A 19,720-nucleotide genomic window follows, 5' to 3' on the forward strand; every position below is an offset into this window, starting at 1 on the left:
TGGGAGAGAGAAACATCAATCTGTTGCCTCCTGTAGTCCCCCCTATCAGGGATCAAACCTACAACCTATGTATGTGCCCTGACTGGGAATTGCACCTGCAACCTTTTGGTGTACCGAATGACGCTCCAATCAACTGAGCCACCCAGCCAGAGCTTTTTGAATGACTGTCCAGAATTATTCATGCTGAAACAAGCAAAATAGCTAATATTTCTTGAGTGCTCAGCCTCTATCAAGAAATGTCCTAAGAACTTTAAGAACTTTACATATGTTAGCTCATCTCCCCTACAAGGAAATCAGCATTGTTGTTGTTATTTTTTTTTTTAATCCTCATCTGAGGATATTTTTCCTTTTTTTTTTTTTTTTTTTTAGAGAGAGTGGAAGAAAGAAGAAAAGACAGAAATATCAATGTGAGAGAAACCCATCGATTGGTTGCCTCCTGCACAAGCCCCGACCAGGGCCTGGGCCGGGGAGGAGCCTGCAACCGAGGTACGTGCCCTTGACTGGAATTGTACCTGGAACCCTTTGGTCTGCAAGCCGGCACTCTATCCACTGAGCCAAACCAGCTAGGGTGGAAGTCAGCAATATTATTCCCATTTGATAGGTGAGGATACTGCGGCACAGAGAAGTTAAGACACTTACCAAGATCTGGAGGAATTGGCAGAGCTGGGATTCAAACCCCAGGCTCTCTGTCTTCAAAGCTTGAGCTCTTAACTGCCACTACCATGACAGATAAGAAAATTACTCTTTGTGAACGAACATGTAACTTTCAATAACTCTTTTTCTACCTGCTGCTTAAGAACATTATTCTTAACACATTACGGACAGATCACGAGAATTCTTGTGTTTTTCTGTTCTAAGGCTGTGGCCAATCACGAGAATTCTTTAAAACTATTAGCTTTTAAGAACATGTAATAAATAACTTCAAAATGCAATGGGTATTTAATTTTAAAGCGTGCCTTTAACATTTATGTAAAAAGTTTTTTGTACTCGTTCAATAGAAACTTATCCGGCCACTGGGTAAAGCTAGCAATTAAACTACTGGTCCGCAATGTGTTAAAATGCTATAGTGATTCATTGATGTGGCTCCTGCTATGACATGTCTGAAATTTTACCTAACTTTGTTTCATTTTGAGCAATACAAATTATTTTAAAGAGCATCTTTATGCCTAGATTTTTGTAGTAGGCTTTGATTCAGAATTATGGTCTCTTCTCAGGATGTGGCCTTTTTTGAAACCCTGTTGCTTACTTAGCCTTCAGAATAACTCTATCATGATCATCTGAGAATTTGTCATTTGCTTCTTTACAGAAAATCACTCTGCACCTCCTGATGTAACCACGTACACCTCAGAACACTCAATACAAATAGAAAGGCCACAAGGCTCAACGACATCACGGACTGCACCAAAGTACGGCAATGCTGAGCTCATGGAGACTGGCGATGGTAGGTCTCCGGCATTTTCTTCCCTCCTTTGTAAACTCTGTTTTTACTAACTTAACTTTTAAACCATAAGGTCAACTCACTGAATCTAATTTATGAAGTTCTTTACACACCACCCATAGATGGTGGCATAGTCACAGAAAATGCAAACTATCTCCAAGTTGGCCAAGAGTTACTCCTTGTAGGAAAAAAAAATGATGATGATGTAGGAATTTAGTCACGAGAAGAAAAGGAAATTTTATAAGATTCCAGTGTATTTGTTAATGAATAACTAAAGTCGGTTCAGCAATTAACAAATTAGTGTGCAAGTGTTAAGACTATGAATGGTTACTTAGAAGGGCAGGATGAAGTTACGTGTAAACAAATTAATTGACAGCTCTGGGCCAAATGGAATGCTTTGGAATTTGGAAGAAAGAGGGGCTTTTTTTCTCTGTATTGGGAAAAAATATTGGTGATTTGATAAACTTCAGCAGTGGGGGTTCTTCTTTGTTCCTCATATCATGGATCTTGTATATAGAGCGGCCGTTTCTATGACCCCGTCTGAAGCAGCACACTCAAACATGCACTGCATGCATGATTCTGCTTTCCTGCAGCCCCAGTCCTTCCCAGGCTCACAAAGGTTCGCATGGAACCCAGTGGGGACATGAAATGGTGTTTCTGTGGAAGATGGCCAAAGTAGCCTCGGCGTGCCGTCCATCCAGCTGTGCTCATGTCCTGTGCCGCGGTGTGATGCGGAGGTGATGAGAAAGGCCTGGACCCAGTCCCTGATAGGCAGCACGCCTCTCTGCATGGCCAGAGCCCAAAGTCAGTGTGGTTCAGGAGCTCCCAGTAGTGCATTGGAAGTCACTCCAGTTCCCTGGGGCACTTTCAGTCTCAGTGTTTGCCTTAGTTCTCGGCTAAATTCACTCTGTATTAAATGGGTCATTACTGTTGTTCTAGTCATTATCAATTTAACCCTTTGCACTCGCTTTTTTCTCGAGCTGCTACCAATGCTAACCGTGTCGAGTCACACTCGACATCCGAGTGCAAAAGGTAATAACTGTTGTTTTTGATGTCCATAATCCTTACCTGCTCTCCCAAGTAAGTTCATATGTTGTCCATTTGAGTCACATGTTGTCCAGCCCAGAGTTTTTCAGCGTGTGATGACCTCTCCTCTCAGAATCACTTGGGACACTTGTTAAAAAGCAGGTTCTGGGCCATCCCCAAAACCTATGACATCAGAAACGCTGGGCTAGACAAGTCCTAGGATGATTCTTACACATTCTAAACCGAGCTGGGGAAACAGTGGCCTTGTGAAATGATCTCAGATTCATCTGAACCAAATTAAGGGGAACTATTTAATGAGAAATATCCTGTTTAGAGACTGAGAAATCTGGGTTGTGTATTTTTAATATTTTCAAAACTATAAAATATTAAATGTCTCAATTCTGAAAGTGCCCATAGAGTGCCCATTTTGGCACTCCTTTTGTTCAGAATTTGGGTTATTTATTTTAAATTTTAAAATTTCTTATCTTTTCCATTGATCATTTCACTTACTCAGTTTTCAAAATGTCATTCATTGTAAGAAATATTATAACATGGGGTAAATGTTTCTCAGTACACTTGGATAAATATATGCTAGTGTTCTGCGTTACACAGAAATTGAATTAGAGACTAATTGCTGTGCTTCTAGAACGTATTGCCTGAATGCTGACTCGGGAGGGACTCGGTGGTCACCTGCGTGGACAGGGCCTGCCAAGGCGCTTGTAGGAAGCAGTCCCCTTGCTTTGGTTCGGAGGTCGGTGCGGGGGCTGGCCATGCAGATGCTGCAGGGCACCCAAATTCACTGTCTCAGCAAAATGTTCTCTTCACCCAGTGAGGCCAGGCACCAGGGATCTCAGGAGAGTCGGGGACTCTGCTTCATCAGCTCTCTCACCCCCTTAGAAAGAAGGGGCCAGAGACAGTGTTAGTGAGAAGGTGACAAGCCCTGTTAGGAATTAGAGGTGGGACCAAGCCCAACCTGTGGTTAGAGCTCTTCCTGACATCACCAGATCAGGATGGCTCATGGAGCTGTAAATGAGAATTGTTTCTGCTGAGTCTCTACCCTCTTGCGGGTTCCCAGCAGGGTCATTGTGCTGTGACTGTCCACCCAGTAGGATGTCTCCACTCTGCACATCGCCGAGGTGACACTTTGAGGGACACTGAGTCTCAAGCCCATCCCTGCTTCTCTCAGCCCTGAGAGGGGGCAGTGGGTGTGGGTGTCTTGGCCATTTCACTGTGGTGCTTGGATTAAAGCCCGTCTCCCTGTGGCTCTGTTTTGCAGGAGTGCCAGTAAGTAGCCGGGTATCAGCAAAAATTCAGCAGCTTGTCAATACCCTCAAACGGCCAAAACGACCACCATTACGAGAATTCTTTGTGGACGACTTTGAAGAATTGTTAGAAGGTAAAAGAACCCTTTCTTACCCCCATTTATTCCAATGTCCCTGTGATCCCATAAACTATAATGATATTTTTTTCTACCAAGGCTATTTTCCTTTTTAAGAATAAGACAGGAATCTTTTCTAGAGTCCGTAGGTACTGTTCCTGCGGGGTCCTGTAAAGTACTCAAGTACAGCCCACAAGCCAGGCTTCTTTCTAAGGACTCTGTTGGCTTCCAGAAATGCAAGTAAATCATAGAAAATCTTGCCAACAGTGACACAGTGCCCTCTGAATAAGTTTAAGAGGAATGCAGTGAGCGTGCAGCAAGTCCCATTCACTGTCGCTCCATAGAAACCCAGGAGTCAGTATCTTAACCCCTAAGTGTTCACAAGCCTTTTAAACACAAACCACTTAAAGTCAAAGCAAAATACTTATATCAAATGCAAACTCTGTGTGTTCTTGTTCTTTACATCACAAGTAAGATATAGCTGTTTTCTGCCCAGCAGGTGGAAACTGTCAATCATACATTGGGAGAGAAAAACCTCTTCCAGAAGTGAGGAAAAAAAACCCTCAACTTCTCACCTTTCCCAACAGTTGGGCAAGTTGTATTTTATTAGGAAGCATTTATTTTTGTTTTACTCAAGAAAATATGGTCTGTGCTCATTATTGTAGTTGTAGCAAATTTAAATTTACACCTCAGTATTTAAGGGCAAAATATAATTCAGCTCAAAAGATTTGAGCTCTTTTTTTATTTTTTGAGTCCAGAATTACTAGCCTATGTTGATAATTAATTTTTTAAATTTTTTTTTATTGATTTCAGGGAGGAAGGGAGAGGGAGAGAAATAGAAAAACATCAGTGATGAGAGCAAATCATTGATTGGCTGCCTCCCTTAGACCTTGATAGGGGATTAAGCCTGCAATCCGGGCATGAGCCCTGACTGGGAATGGAAGGAACCATGACCTCCTGGATCACAGGTTGACGCTCAGTCACTGAGCCACACCAGCCAGGCAATAATTGATATTTTTAACATAGTTGTTGTTGCAATCCTAGACTCTAGGCATGTTCAGATACACAGCTTTACTTTCTGTCAGTTTATAAATGCACTTGGGTCTCCTTAAGTACCTCACCCAAATTGCCTAGGAAATTGTAAGAATTAAGTATTTCTTTTACATTCATGAGGCTAATATGTAGGTCATAGCCCTGATTCTAGGAAAACATGTTTTCTGTGCATTAATAAGTTTATACCTTAAGTATAAGTCTCCTAGCTCCTTTAAAATGAATAAAATCATGATTGTGCCAATATGAGTGTATTTTTTTTAAAAAAAACAACAACTTTTGTGTCTACATGTGTTTAGTTCAACAACCAGATCCGAACCAGCCAAAGCCAGAAGGAGCACAGATGTTAGCCATGCGAGGGGAGCAGCTAGGTGTGGTTACGAATTGGCCCCCGTCTTTAGAAGCTGCATTACAGCGATGGGGAACCATCTCACCAAAGGCCCCGTGCTTAACCACGATGGACACAAATGGGAAACCCTTGTACATCCTCACTTACGGTAATCCTATAAGGCTCGTCTTCCTTCTGTTTGCTTACGCACACACCTGCCCCTTTCAGAATGGCTAGTTTATGTTTGTGCTGCTTTTATGTTTCTGGCCCTGAAATAAATGGAATCTGAAAGGAGATATTTTAGGAAAATTATTTGGTTTAAATATGAAAATTATTTATTAAATTTTTTAAAGTAAAATCCAGAAATGGATCCAAAAACTTAGTGATCATCACTCTAACAAGATGTTGGAATGTGTGTGAAATTCTTGATATTAACGGTTTTAGAGGAGATTGGTAGTTAAAGAATGTGTATCTAAGCTCTTTGACATATATAATTCAGAAGAAACAAAATCTGTTTGCAAAGTTCTTTTGCAGAAAACAAGAGAAACAAGCTATTCCCTAATTCTTCATTCAGTACAATTAACGCAACCTATAAATTTTTGGAAACAAGTGTACCAGGGTGACCCCCCTCTCTGTGTTCTATAGATAAGGGGCTGTGGCAAAGCAGGTTGTCAAGTTATTTGCACACTGTCTGCTGCAGCTTTGCAAAGAAACCAGCTTCATAACTAAAAGACCAAATGGTTCTTATTGTATCTGCATGCATAAGGTTAGAGTATCTTTTTTTTTTTTAACTTTGAATTTTATTTGCCCAATAGTCACTACTGTTCTATGCATCTCATGGCCAGATATGGGGTGGGCAATTTAGGACAGATGTTTCTTAGCCTCCTTTTAATGACTTTGTTGGGTAATCATCTATATGAGACATATGTTATTAGTCAATCTTTGTTTTTACTTCGGTAAAAAAAACAACATAAAAAAGTAATTTATTTCCAAATGTAAGATTGTAATTTATCAGGATATAAAATGAAAGTGTTTTTCTTTGGAAAAGAAAGGCTTTATCCTATATAATCCTATATAATGAAGAGATAATATGCAAATTGACCATCACTCCAACACACAAATTGGCTGCCCCCATGTGGACACAAGATGGCCAGCAGGGGAGGACAGTTGTGGGTGATCAGGCCAGCAGTGGAGGGCAGTTGGGAAGGACCAGGCTTGTAAGGGAGGGCAGTTGGGGCAATCAGGCCTGCAGGGGAGGGCAGTTAGGGGTGACCAGGCTGGCAGAGGAGGGCAGTAGGGGGCGACCAGCCCTGCAGGGGAGGACAGTTGGGGGGGACCCAGGCCTGCAGGGGAGGGTAGTTGGGGGGGACCATGCCTGCAGGGGAGGGCAGTTAGGGGTGACCAGGCCAGCAGAGGAGGGCAGTTGTGGGTGACCAGGCCTGCAGGGAAGGGCAGTTGGGAGGGACCAGGCCTGCAAGGGAGGGCAGTTGGGGGGACCAAGCCTGCAGGGGAGGGCAGTTGGGGGCAACCAGGCCTACAGGGGAGGGAAGTTAGGGGCGACCAGGCCTGCAGGGGAGGACAGTTAGGGGTGACCAGGCTGGCAGGGGAGGGCAGTTGGGGCGACCAGGCCAGCAGGGGAGAGCAGTTAGGGGCAATTGGGCCAGCAAGGGAGCAGTTAGGCGTCGATCAGACTGGCAGGGGAGTGGTTAGGGGGTGATCAGGCTGGCAGGCAGAAGTGGTTAGGGGCAATCAGGCAGGCGAGCGTTTGGGAGCCAGCAGTCCTGGATTGTGATAAAGATGTCCGACTGCCCATTTAGGGATTGGGCATCCCTCTCAGGGTCCCAGATTGGAGAGGGTGCAGGCTGGGCCAAGGACACACACACCCCTGTGCACGAATTTCGTGTACCGGGCCTCTAATTTAAAATTATTTATTTTGAGACTACAAAATGCTGACATTTAAACACTCATTCAACAGAAGTAAAGTATTTTCTCAAACTTGTTTTTCATTTGTTTATAAACTAAATATTTTTTCTTTTAAATTATTATTGTTGAAAGTATTACAAAAAATTAAAGAAAATGTTAGTTACTACGATGAAAACTGGAAAACAGGTAGAAACACTAGATTAACATTAAAGATCGATGTTGTTGAAAATATGCTGAGAAAAGTTTCTTGAGTAGAATTGTTCTAATACCAAGTAACTTGGTATAATCCTAGGGCTAGGTCATTTACTGTATGTAGTTTACATTCAGCTCTAAAATGTAGCTTCCTCACAGCCCTCAGGTAGCAGAATTCCCAGCTGAAAAACAGAATCTTCAAAAGATGGTGGGTGAAGGTTGTAAGCAAACTTTTAAAAATCTTATGCTTTCTATTTACCAATATAAATAAAAGAGCATATGAAGAGAACACATGGCATTCTGTCATGCTAAATTAATAAAAGTAAATCATACTAGGCAACTAACTTCCTTCTATCATGCCTCACTTCGAAAACTTCTCTATCTTCTTCTCTACCTTCTCCCTGATCTTAGTGAGAGCTCTGCTCATTCATTTTGCTTTGGTGCAGTCTCTCTCTCTCTCTCTCTCTCTCTCTCTCTCTCTCTCTCTCTCGATTTAGATGCTTGAGCTATAAAATCAGTGAGCAACCTTTCTATATGTTTTTGATGTTTTGCATTGTTGGTGATGTGCTTCTCAAGCTCCCACCTGTTTCTACGTTAAATAGCCACTATGCTCCTCATGACCTTTGATCGCCCTTCCTCACTTACCTGCCTCCCCTCAGAGTTACACTCCCTGCACAGTGCTTAGCCCTCCCTCAAATCAAAGTAAAGTTAAAATTCATATGTAATAAGATAGTTTAACATCATTTCAACATCTCTTTTCCACCTGAACATGCACATTGCTGTTTCAGAGCCTCAATATCTGTTTCCCCAGTTAAAATATCTATTTAACTTGCCTTAAATCTTGGGGAATTTCATGTCTTAACTCCCAATTTTTAAATATGCAACAAAGTATTATTAACTGTAGTTGCCATTCTATACATTACATCCCTGTGACTTATTTATTTTACAATTGGAAGTTTGTGCCTTTTGTCTGCCTCCACTCATGTTGCCTACCTCTCACCCCCATCTCTGGCAATCACCAACCGGTTTTCTGACTCTATAAGCTTAGGGTTTATTTGTTTTTTAGATTCCACATATAAGTGAAAAAATGTGCTATTTGTATATCCCTCTTTGACTTATTTCACCTAGCATAATACCCTCTAGGTCCATCCATGTTGTTGCAAATGGCAAGATTCCATTCCTTTTTATGGCTGAGTAATATTCCATTATTTATATGTACCACATTTTCTTTATCCATTCATTTGTCAATGGATATTTAGATTGTTTCCATACTTTGGCTATCCTACCTAATAATAGACAAATATGCAAATTGACCATACCTTCACTATGCCCATGATTGGCCAGGAGGCGCGGGGGGGGGGGGGCGGGACTCGGGGTGGCCGGGGTAGCTGATTGGGCCGGCGGGACACTGAGCTGTGTCGCCAGCAGCGGCACGAGCTCAGCGTCTGTGCCATGGCTGTGCTGCGGCACAGAAGGGGCCTCTGGGGCAGCGAGCTGACGTCCTGCCGCGCGGACCATCAAAAGCAGGGGAGCTGAGTGCCTGAGTGGACAGGCACTCAGCTCCCCCGCAATCGAAAGGAAAATGTGGGAGCTGGGTGCCTGTCCACTCAGGCACCAGCGGACAGGCACCCAGCTCCCTGCAATCAAAAGCAAAAGCATGGGAGCTGGGTGCCTGTCCACTCAGGCAGCAGGCCTTTCAGAAGCCTCTGCCACGCCGGAGGCTTCTGAAAGGCCTGGTGCACCAGCGATCGAAAGGGAAAGCGTGGGAGCTGGGTGCCTGTCCGCTCAGGCTGCAGGCCTTTCAGAAGCCTCCGGCGCCTGGTGCACCAGCGGACAGGCACCCAGCTCCCCATGATCGAAAGCAAAAGCGTGTAGGGGACCCTACACGTGCATGATTCAATCATGCACTGGGCCTCTAGTTGTAAATAATGCTGCAGTGAGCATGGGGGTGCATATGTCTCTTTGAGTTAGTGTTTTTGTTTTCTTGGGATAAATACCCAGAGTGGAATTGCTAAATCATGTGGTAGTTCTATTTTTAACTTTTTTAGAAACTTCCATACTGTTTCCCAATGTGGTTGCACCAAATACATCCCTACCAACAGTGCACAAGAGTTCTCTTGTATCCACATCCTTGCCGTCATTTGTTAGCTCTTGTCTTATAATAGCCATTCGGTGATAGTTATTGTGGTTTTGATTTGCATTACCCTGATGATTAGTGATATTGAGTTGTTCTGTTTTTTTTTATAATTCTTGATTGTTTAAAGTATTACATATGTCTCCTTTTCCCCCCATTGACCTATCTCCAGCCGTTCCCACCTCCCAGCACATGCCCTCACCCCCTATCTGTGTCCATGGGTTATGCTTATATGCATGCATACAAGTCCTTTGGTTGATCTCCTCCCCACCCCCCCGCCCAAGGTTGGACAGTCTATTCGATGCTTCTATGTCTCTGGATCTATTTTTGTTCATCAGTTTATATTGTTCATTATATTCCACAAATGAGTGAGATCATGTGATATTTACCTTTCTCTGACTGGCTTAATTCACTTAGCATAATGCTCTCCAGGTCCATCCATGCTGTTGCAAATGGTAAGAGTCCCTTCTTTTTTACAGCAGCGTAGTATTCCATTGTGTAGATGTACCAGTGTTTTTTAATCCACTCATCTGCTGATGGGCACTTAGGCTGTTTCCAAATCTTAGCTATTGTAAATTGTGCTGCTGTGAACATAGGGGTGCATATATTCTTTCTGATTGGTGTTTCTGATTTCTTGGGATTTATTCCTAGAAGTGGGAGTTCTATTTTTAATTTTTTGAGGAAACTCATACTGTTTTCCACAGTGGCTGCACCAGTCTGCATTCCCACCAGCAGTGCATGAGGAGGACAGTTAGGGGTGACCAGGCTGGCAGGGGAGGGCAGTTGAGGCCCAATTCCTTTTTCTCCACATCCTTGCCAGCACTTGTCGTTTGTTGATTTATCGATGATAGCCATTCTGACAGGTGTGAGATGGTACCACATTATTGTTTTGATTTGCATCTCTCGGCTGATTAGTGACTTTGAGCATGTTTTCATATGTCTCTTGGCCTTTTGTATGTCCTCTTTCGAAAAATGTCTATTTAGGTCCTTTGCCCATTTTTTGATTGGGTTGTTTTTTATGGAGTCTTTAGGGATTTCTATGTACAATATCATGTCATCTGCGAATAATGACAGTTTACTTCTTCTTTTCCAATTTGGATGCCTTTTATTTCTTCTAGTTGTCTGATTGCTATGGATAGCACTTCCAGTACTATGCCAAACATGAGTGGTGAGAGTGGGCATCCCTGTCTTGTTCCTGTTCTTAGGGGAAATGGTTTTAGTTTTTGCCCATTGAGTATGATGTTGGCTGTAGGTTTGTCATATAAGGCTTTTATTATGTTGAGGTATGATCCCTCTATTCCCAATTTGCTGCGAGTTTTTATCAAGAAAGGGATTTGGATTTTGTCGAATGATTTTTCTTGATCAATTTATATTATTATGTGATTTTTGTCTCTCAATTTGTTTATGTGGTATATCACATTTATTGATTTGCGGATATTATACCATCGTTGGATCCCTGGAATAAATCCAACTTGGTTATGATGTATGTCTTTCTAATGTAATGCTGGATCCGATTTGCTAGAATTTTGTTGAGGATTTTAGCATCTATATTGATCAGGGATATTGGCCTGTAATTCTCTTTCTTTGTGGTGTCTTTATCTGGTTTGGGGATTAGGGCAATTCTGGCTTTATAAAAAAAGCTTGGAAGTGCGACTTACTCTTGAATTTTTTAGAATAGTCTGAGGAGGGTAGGTTTTAGTTCTTCTTTGAATGTTTGATAAAACTGCCCTGTGAAGCCATCTGGACCAGGGGAGTTGTTCTGTTTCTATGAAAAAATGCTATTGGATTTTTGATAGGGAGTACACTGAATCTGTAGATTGATTTGGATAGCATGGACATTTTAACAATACAAACAACCCTTGGAGATATTGTAGGTTTAATCCCAAACCACTGCAATAGAGTGACCATTGAAATAAATTGAGGCACATGAATTTTTTATTTCTCCAATGTAAGTTATGTTTACACTATACTGTAGTCTAATAAATGTGACATAATATTGTTTAAAAAAAAAAACAATGTGCATATCTTAAATATACATACTTTATTTCTAAAAAGTGTTAACCATCACCTGAGCCTTCAGCAAGTCATAATCTTTTTGCTGGTAGAGGGTCAATGCTGATGAAAGCACATTATCTGGGAAGTGCCTGTATTCTTACAATCCATGAGTACAGAATACCTTTTAATTTATTTGTATCTTCAATCTTTTCCATCATTGTCTATCGTTTTCATTGTATAGGTCTTTCACCTCTTTGGTTAATTTTTTTCAGTTTCTCTTTTTGATAGTTCATATTAATGTATAGAAACACAACGGATTTCTGTATATTGATTTTGTATTGAGCAACTTTACTGAATTCATTTATTAGTTCTAAAAGGGTTTTTGGTGGAATCTTTAGAGTTTTCTACATATACTAGTAGTATCATGTCATCTGCAATTAGTGACAATTTTACTTCTTCCTTTCCAATTTGGATGCCTTTTATTTATTTTTCTTGCCTAAATGATTCTGGCTAGGTCTTCTAATTCTGGTTGGAGTGGGCATTGTCTTGTTCTTAATCTTAGAGGAAAAGCTTTTAACTTTTCACCATTGAGTATGATGTTAGCTTGTCATATATGGCCTTTATTATATTGCGTTATATTCTCTTATATCCACTTTGTTGAGAGTTTTTATTATAAATGGATATTGAATTTTGTCATATTTTTTCTGCATGCATTGAAATTGTCATATATTTTTTATCATTTATTTTGTTAATATGGTGAATCACATTGATTAATTTATGTATGTTGAACCATCCTTGGAATAAATGCATTGGTTATAGTGTATGATCCTTTTAATGTATTGTTGCATTTGGTTTGTTAATATTTTGTAAAGGATTTTTACAGCTATGTTCACCAGGGACATTGCCCTAAAATTTTATTTTCTTGTGGCATCCTTGTCTGATTTTGGTTAAGGGTAATGTAGCCTCATAAAATAAATTTGAAAGTGTTTTCTCTTCTTCTATTTTTTGGAAGAGTTTGAGAAGGATTGTGATTATTTGTCTTTGGATATTTGATAGAATTCACCAGTGAAACTGCCTTGTCCTGGACTTTGTTATTTGGGAGATTTTTGATTACTGATTCATTCTCCTTACTAGTAATTGGTCTGTTTAGATTTTGTATTTCTTCATGATTTAGGCTTGGAAGGTTGTATGTATCTAGGAATTTTTCCTAATAAAAGGGTAATATGCTAATTAGACCGGGAGACTGGACATCTTCCTGCTGTCTGACTTACGGACAAAGCCACGGTGATGGGGGGCTGAAGCAGAGGTAGTTAGGGGCTATCAGGCCACCAGGGGAGGGCAGTTGTGGGGTCATGAGGCTGGCAAGGGAGTGGTTAGGTGGCGATCAAGCCGGTAGGCAGGCAAGTGGTTAGGAGTCAGTGGTCCCGGATTGCGAGAGGCTGCAGGCTGGGCTAAGGGATACCCCTCCCCCCCCCCCCCCTCCCGTGCACCGGGCCTCTAGTAGGTTTATAATTAGTTGGCTTATAATTGTTCATAGTAGTCTCTTATGATCTTCTGTGTTTCTGTGGGATCAATTTTAATGTCTCCTCTTTCATTTCTGATTTTATTAATTTGAATCCTTTTTTTCTTGCTGGTGTTTATATTTTCGATAAACCAAATTTTGGTTTTGTTGATATATTCAATTGTCTTTTTAGTCTGTATTTCATTTATTTCTACTCTAATCTTTGTCATTTCCTTCCTTCTACTAACTTTGGACTTCATTTGACCTTTTTCGTGTTCCTTGGGGTATAAAAGTTAGGTTGTTTATTTGAAATTTTATTTTTTTAAATAAACAATAGAGATTTATTCAAGGGTCTTAGAGTTTTCAAATAGGAAACACAGCTAGGAAAACAACCAAAAGTGTTTCAATGAAGAAAGTTAAAAGTTCTCAGTAAAAAGCACATTTTTTTGAATTATCAGTCCTGCATCCTTAGCCCCTGGATGGTTATCAGCTAGATGTCAGGCAGTCAGGATGATGGATGCCTGGAGGTTGGGTCAGGTCTGGTCTGGGTGTGAGTGAGTGAGTCCTTCAGGGGGTTTCAGGTGACCTGGATACGAGAGTCCTTCAGTGGGAATCAGAGGGCTACCTGGAGGTCCAGATCTATGCCCAGACATTGACGCAGGACGGGAAAGTTCAAAGTTTAAGTCCCCAGGCGAGTTAGAACAAGAACACAGTCTTTCCTCCTGCCTCATCCTTCATAATGTTAGTAATTTTAGCGGCTTGTTTAAAAGTGACTACATTGTATATATTTTCTATCACCACTCCTTTCTCTCCAGATTAGAGTATTACTGATATTTTCTAGTTGAGTGACTTTTACTAAGTCATTTAACTTCCCTGAGACTTCGTTCCTTTTATCTGTACGATCTGGGTTGTCAGAGAAACCTTAGAAGTCTGCTGAGGATGAAATGAATAAGATAGAGGTTCTGTATATAATGAATAAGATAGAGGTTCCTCAGTATATATCAGGGTACATTTTAGTATTTGTTTTTTCCCTTTAAAAAGTTATTATTAAACTGATGTTGCATCTTAAAATTCATACTGTATTAGAATTAGAGAAATATAATAATTACATAATATATAAATTCAGAATAGGGGTTTACTGAGTCAAAGCAGGTTTATGATACTTGATATGTGTATCAAAATGTCTTCTAAAAAATTTTGCCAGTAACATCAAGAATATGTAGGTGTTACTATTTTCCTACAATTTTGCCAGCATATAAGATTTGACTTTTCTCTTGATTTTAAATAGTCTTAATAGGTTCAGATTGTTTCTTCATTATTATTTTAATTTATATATATAAAAGGCTAATATGCTAAGTGTCCTTCCCTCCATCCTGGTAATGACGTCATGTAGCAACGTCCAGCTTCCTCTCCCTAGCAACGACTAGCCTCCTTGCAGTTTCTTCAGCCCAGGAACACTCTAGCCAGGTGGAAACACTTTACACTGTAACCAAACGTCTGTAAAGCATTTTCCCGTGCCTCATCTCATTTGATCCTCACAGAAGTCCTGGAGTAGGTAGATAGGAGACTCGGTGGAATCCTATTTTCTTTTCATTAGCCGGAAAATGGAGATAACTCAGGAACAGTCAGATGGAAGAGGTGCGGAGTGCAAGATATGAGGAAAGGGCATTGCGGAGCTTCCATGCCCTCTCCTAACACACCACTTTTCCCAAATCTCCACGTGTTCACCAGCCTGGAAGCTCCTGAAATTTTTCTTATTTCTTGAAGGAGCAGGGCATTTATGAAGGTAGGCATTTATTGCTGTTAATTTCCCTCTTAACACTGCTTTTGCTGCATCCCATAAGTTTTAGTATGTTTTATTTCCATTTTCATTAGTCTCAAGGTATTTTTTTGTTGTTGTTGACCCATTTGGTTGATCAGTAGCATATTGTTTAATCTCCACATATTTGTGAATTTTCCAGTTTTCTTGTGATTGATTTGTAGTTTTATACCATTATGATCAGAAAAGATACTTGATATGATATCAGTCTTCTTAAATTGGTTAAGACTTGTTTTGTGGCTTAAGATGTGGTCTACCCTGGAGAATGTGCCATGTGCACTTGAGAAAAATGTGAGTGCTATTTTTTTTTTTGGATGAAATGTTCTATATATATATCTTAAGTTCATCTTGTCTAATGTGTCTTTAAGGTTGATATTTCCTTAACATGCCTGAATGATCTATTCATTGATGTAAATGGAGTATTAAAGTTTTCTAATATTATTATATGGCTGTGTATTTCTCCCTTTAAGTCTTATTAACATTTTCTTTATATATTTAGGTGCTCCTATGTTGGGTGCATAAATATTTGCAAATGTATTCTCTTGTTGGCTTGACCCCTTTATCATTATGTAACATACTCCTCGTCTCTTATTGCAGTCTTTTTTTATAATTAATTTTGTCTGATATAGATATTGCTACTCCAACTTTCTTTTGGTTTCTATTTGCATGAAATATTATTTTTCTATCCCTTTACTTTCAGTAGTGTATGTCCTTACATCTATCTGAAGTAACTCTCTTGTAGGAAGCATATAGATGGATCTTGTTTGTTTTTATCCATTCAGCCACTCTGTCTTTTCATTGGATGATTTAGTCCATTTCATTTTAGGGAATTATTGATAGGCATGTACTTATTGCCATTTTGTTCATTTTTTTCTGGCTGTTTTGTAGTTCTGTTCTTTTCTTCTCTTGCTCTCTTCCTTTGTGATTTGATAACTTTCTTTATTGGTATGTTTAGATTCCTTTCTCATTATCTTTTACTTATCTCCTGTTGGTTTTTGCTTGCTGGTTACCATAAGGCTTACATGTAACACCTTATATTTATGATACTCTATTTTAAAGTTAGGTTGCTTTAAGTTGATAATAACTTAAGTTTGAATGCATTCTGAAGCTCTACATTTTTATTCCCCTACTCCCACATTTTATCATTTTGATGCCACACTTTATATCTTTTCATATTTTATATATCCCTTAACTTAATATTGTAGTAACAGTTATTTTTACTACTTTTGTCTTTCAACCTTCACACTAGCTTTGTAAGTGATTAATGTACAACCTTTACTATATATTTACCTTTACCAGTGAGATTTATAGTTTCATAGGTTTGATGTTACTAATGAGTACCCCTCTTTTGTTTTTAGCTTAAAGCAGTTCCATTAACATTTTTTTGTAAGGATGGTTTAGTGCTGATAAACTCTTTTAGCTTTTAGTTGTCTGGTAAACTATGAGTCCTTCAATTCTAAATGATAAGTTTACTGGGTAGAGCATTCTTGATCAGAAGTTTGTTTTCTTCTTTATAAACCAGTCAAGAACTGCTATCTTCTTTAACGGAAATCAGCAACTTTTTATTTTTTATTTTTAATATGTTTTTATTGATTTTTAGAGAAAGAGGAAGGGAAAGGCATAATGAGATAGAAACATCAATGAGAGAGAAACTTCATTGATCAGCTGCCTCCTACACACTCCTTACTGGGATTGAGCCAGCAACCCAGGCATATGCCCTGACAGGGAATTGAACCAGTGACCTCTTGGTTCCTGCATCGACGTTCAGACATTGAGCCACATGGCCGGGCAGCAACTTTTTCTTTTTCTCTTTGAAAAACATAAAGTATATTTCTTAAATTTTGCCAAAAGTGTGCTGCCCTTTTCAAACTCTCTATTATAATCTGGCCTTAAATGAATTTATGGTGATATCAACTTCAATGTTCCAAGTTGAGGATGAAGTTGGTGCTGATTGTAATAGATTTGTTCATTTACAACACGACATTTTTCCATTACAAAAAAACTGATTATAATTGTTTATTCAACTATAATCGCTATTATTGTGCACATTAAAGAGAGTTGAGGCACAAAATAATTGTTTTGTTAAGAGAAAAAATTATTCCCTGCGTGATTTAGCTTCTTCTTCTTTTTTTTTTTTTTTTGGTTAATCCTTGCCCGAGAATATTTTTTTCCATTGATTTTTTTAGAGAGAATGGGAGGGAAGGAGGGAGGGAGAGAGAAACATATGTGAGAGAGACAGATCGATCAGTTGCCTCCTGCACGTGCCCCGACCAGGGCCTGGGATTGACCTGGAACCCAGGTACAGGCCCTTGACCAGGAATCAAACCCACAACCCTTCAGTGGAAGGGCCAATACTCTACCACTGAGCCACACTGGCCAGGCCCCGTGAGTGCTTTCTAATGGCTAGTAATTATATATATATATATATTTTTTTGGGGGGGGTGGATATAATAACCAAAGAAAATACCAAATAATTGTGAAGTAGCCAGTCTTGACGAGAAGGATTTAGGGAGGATGGAGGACGGGGCATGAGTAAAACATTATACCGAGTAATTACTTCAAGTGCTCAAGAAGCATGCTAAAATGTATAGCTTCCTCGTGACATTAATAAAACAAAGAAACATTTGTTGAGCATATACTGTAAACCAGAAATGTTCTAGGAATTAGAAGAATCAAAGATAATGAAACCATTCTCTTTGTCTCACTAGGGTGAGACAATCTGCTAAATCCTGTGGCAGGTAAACAGTTTAATAACCTTAATTGAGTTGTTGCAAAATCCAATGTAAAATAAAATAAATTCAGATTTTTAATTCAAAATATATATTGTAAACAAAAACTTTTTAACTTAGCTTTTTTAAAATAGGAAAAAGATTAAAACAGCTATTTCATTTATAGAAAACAGTTGAAATTGCCCTTAACTTTATTATACTGTTATTGAATTAATAGAACTTCTAACACTTTACTTCTGAAAGCTCCTAGACACTGAAGTTGTAAAAGATTTAAAACAATTTTTTTTTTAATTGATGAGAGAGAGAGAGAAACATCAATGTGAGAGAGAAATGTCGATCAGCTGTCTCCCACACGGGCCCCAATGGGGGACCAAACCTGCAACCTGGGTATGTGAACCCACCACCTTTGTTGTATGGGACAATGCTAAAACCAACTGAGCCTCATCAGCCAGGGCTTTAAAAGACCTTTATGTGTCCAAGAGCTCATGTTAGATTTTTAAAGTTATATTTATTACATCTCAGACCATTTACTATTGCCTGGATGATGCTGCAGGAAAGTCTGGCACTGGGATGAAGGGATTTAAAATCTGCAAGTTCTTCAAAGCTGGTCATTCTTTTAGAAGTGTTTTATTAATCCTTCTTTGTGTTCATTTTTTTGGAGTTCAAATCTTTAAAGTAATACAAAATATTTACCAGTATCTGTATCTAAGTTCAATGATTACTCTCCTAAAACCCGGAAGCTAGAAATATTTGAAGTTGAGAAACACAGGACTTTGAGGAGGGAGAGGGGTCAAACCCTGTCTTACATACCCTTTGCATTCATTACAGTCACACAAGACAGGACTCATTAACAGAGGAAATGTGTGTCATTTTTGCACAACATAAATTAGCAGTAACACACTATTGCCGTGGTCTTTGCCCTGCTTTGCTCCCCAGAAATTTTCCCCACAACTTCTGTGATAATTAAAATTCTCAATGGGTTTGCTGTTGGCACTTTGCACTCTAAGAGTATTTGTATTTGCAGTGTATTCCAGTGTTCAGGCTTCTCAGCTTTGCTGGGTCAGAGTTACTAGCTTTTATTTCCCATTTTTATTCCAGGGACTCTATAACTTACTGGAAGACTTAACATGAAAAAGTAATATGTTCTATATAATTTAATGTGCACATTATACACAGCTGAAAAGTCGTTTGTACAATTATTTGTGGCTTTATAATTTGTGTTGATAGGCAAACTCTGGACAAGAAGTATGAAGGTTGCTTACAACATTCTGCATAAATTAGGTACAAAGCAAGAACCGATGGTGCGACCTGGAGATAGGGTAAGTGCAGTTTAATTTATTACATCTCCAAAACACATTGTCTTATGTGGAAAAGATGCCCACTGTAGTAAAGTTGGCGAGTCCAGTGTCACCTAAAAAACTGGCACTACTAAATAAAACAAAACACACGCAACATATTTTTATTGATTTCAGAGAGGAAGGGAGGGGGAGATAGAGATGGAAACATCAATAATGAGAGAGAATCACTGATTGACTGCCTCCTGCATGCCCCACACTGGGGATGGAGCCCACAAACCATGCATGTTTCTTGACTGGGAATCGAACCCTGACCTCCCAGATCACAGGTTGATGCTCAATCACTGAACCATGCTGGCCGAGCAATAAGACTTTCTTAACATTTACTCCGAACAAGGAGCAATTATGTAACAAGTAATTTAATCTTGAACAACTCAATGGGCTTAACTAGAGTACTTCTCACGTTCTATCCATGAGTTCACATGGACTTGAGAAGTTAAGTCTCAAAATCAGATGTAGGCACAGAACTAGTAAGTGGCATAGTCAGCACTCATATCCATTTCCATCTGACCCCAAAGCTGTGTCATATATTGTCTCCTATTTTGAAAAACACTGTACCATCTACTTGAGCATACAGGACAATTATATTTAATTTTTTTTTTTTTACCTTAGTCAGTGAAATCAACAATCTTGGCAGCAAACTGCTAGTACCATTCCTTCCTCACTGTTAAATTTCTTGATATTGGCTGTTTCACTGAAAAGCAAACTTTTATTCTTACTGCAATCTGATAAGTTACAGAGGACAGATATTGGTATTTCCATTTCAGTGTTACACTCACAGCAGGTAATAAAGGATAAATATTATATGCTTCTACATATATGAAGTACTTAGAGTAGTTAAATTTATAGAGA

The 19,720-nt window shown here is 39.5% G+C and overlaps 1 protein-coding gene across 2 annotated transcripts in view; it reads left to right on the forward strand.

The window, feature by feature from the left end:
• The window catches only part of DIP2C (disco interacting protein 2 homolog C), a 385,891-nt gene that overhangs the window by 251,993 nt on the left and 114,178 nt on the right, over positions 1–19,720 (forward strand). For both annotated transcript variants that reach the window (XM_054726559.1, XM_054726564.1), the window contains 4 exons: positions 1,307–1,441; positions 3,741–3,860; positions 5,192–5,389; positions 18,741–18,832. In XM_054726559.1, the coding sequence (XP_054582534.1) occupies positions 1,307–1,441; positions 3,741–3,860; positions 5,192–5,389; positions 18,741–18,832 (545 nt within the window). The remainder of the gene's footprint in view (positions 1–1,306; positions 1,442–3,740; positions 3,861–5,191; positions 5,390–18,740; positions 18,833–19,720) is intronic.

The sequence above is a fragment of the Eptesicus fuscus genome, chromosome 2, assembly GCF_027574615.1.
Source record: "Eptesicus fuscus isolate TK198812 chromosome 2, DD_ASM_mEF_20220401, whole genome shotgun sequence".
Taxonomy (NCBI): Eukaryota; Metazoa; Chordata; class Mammalia; order Chiroptera; family Vespertilionidae; genus Eptesicus; species Eptesicus fuscus.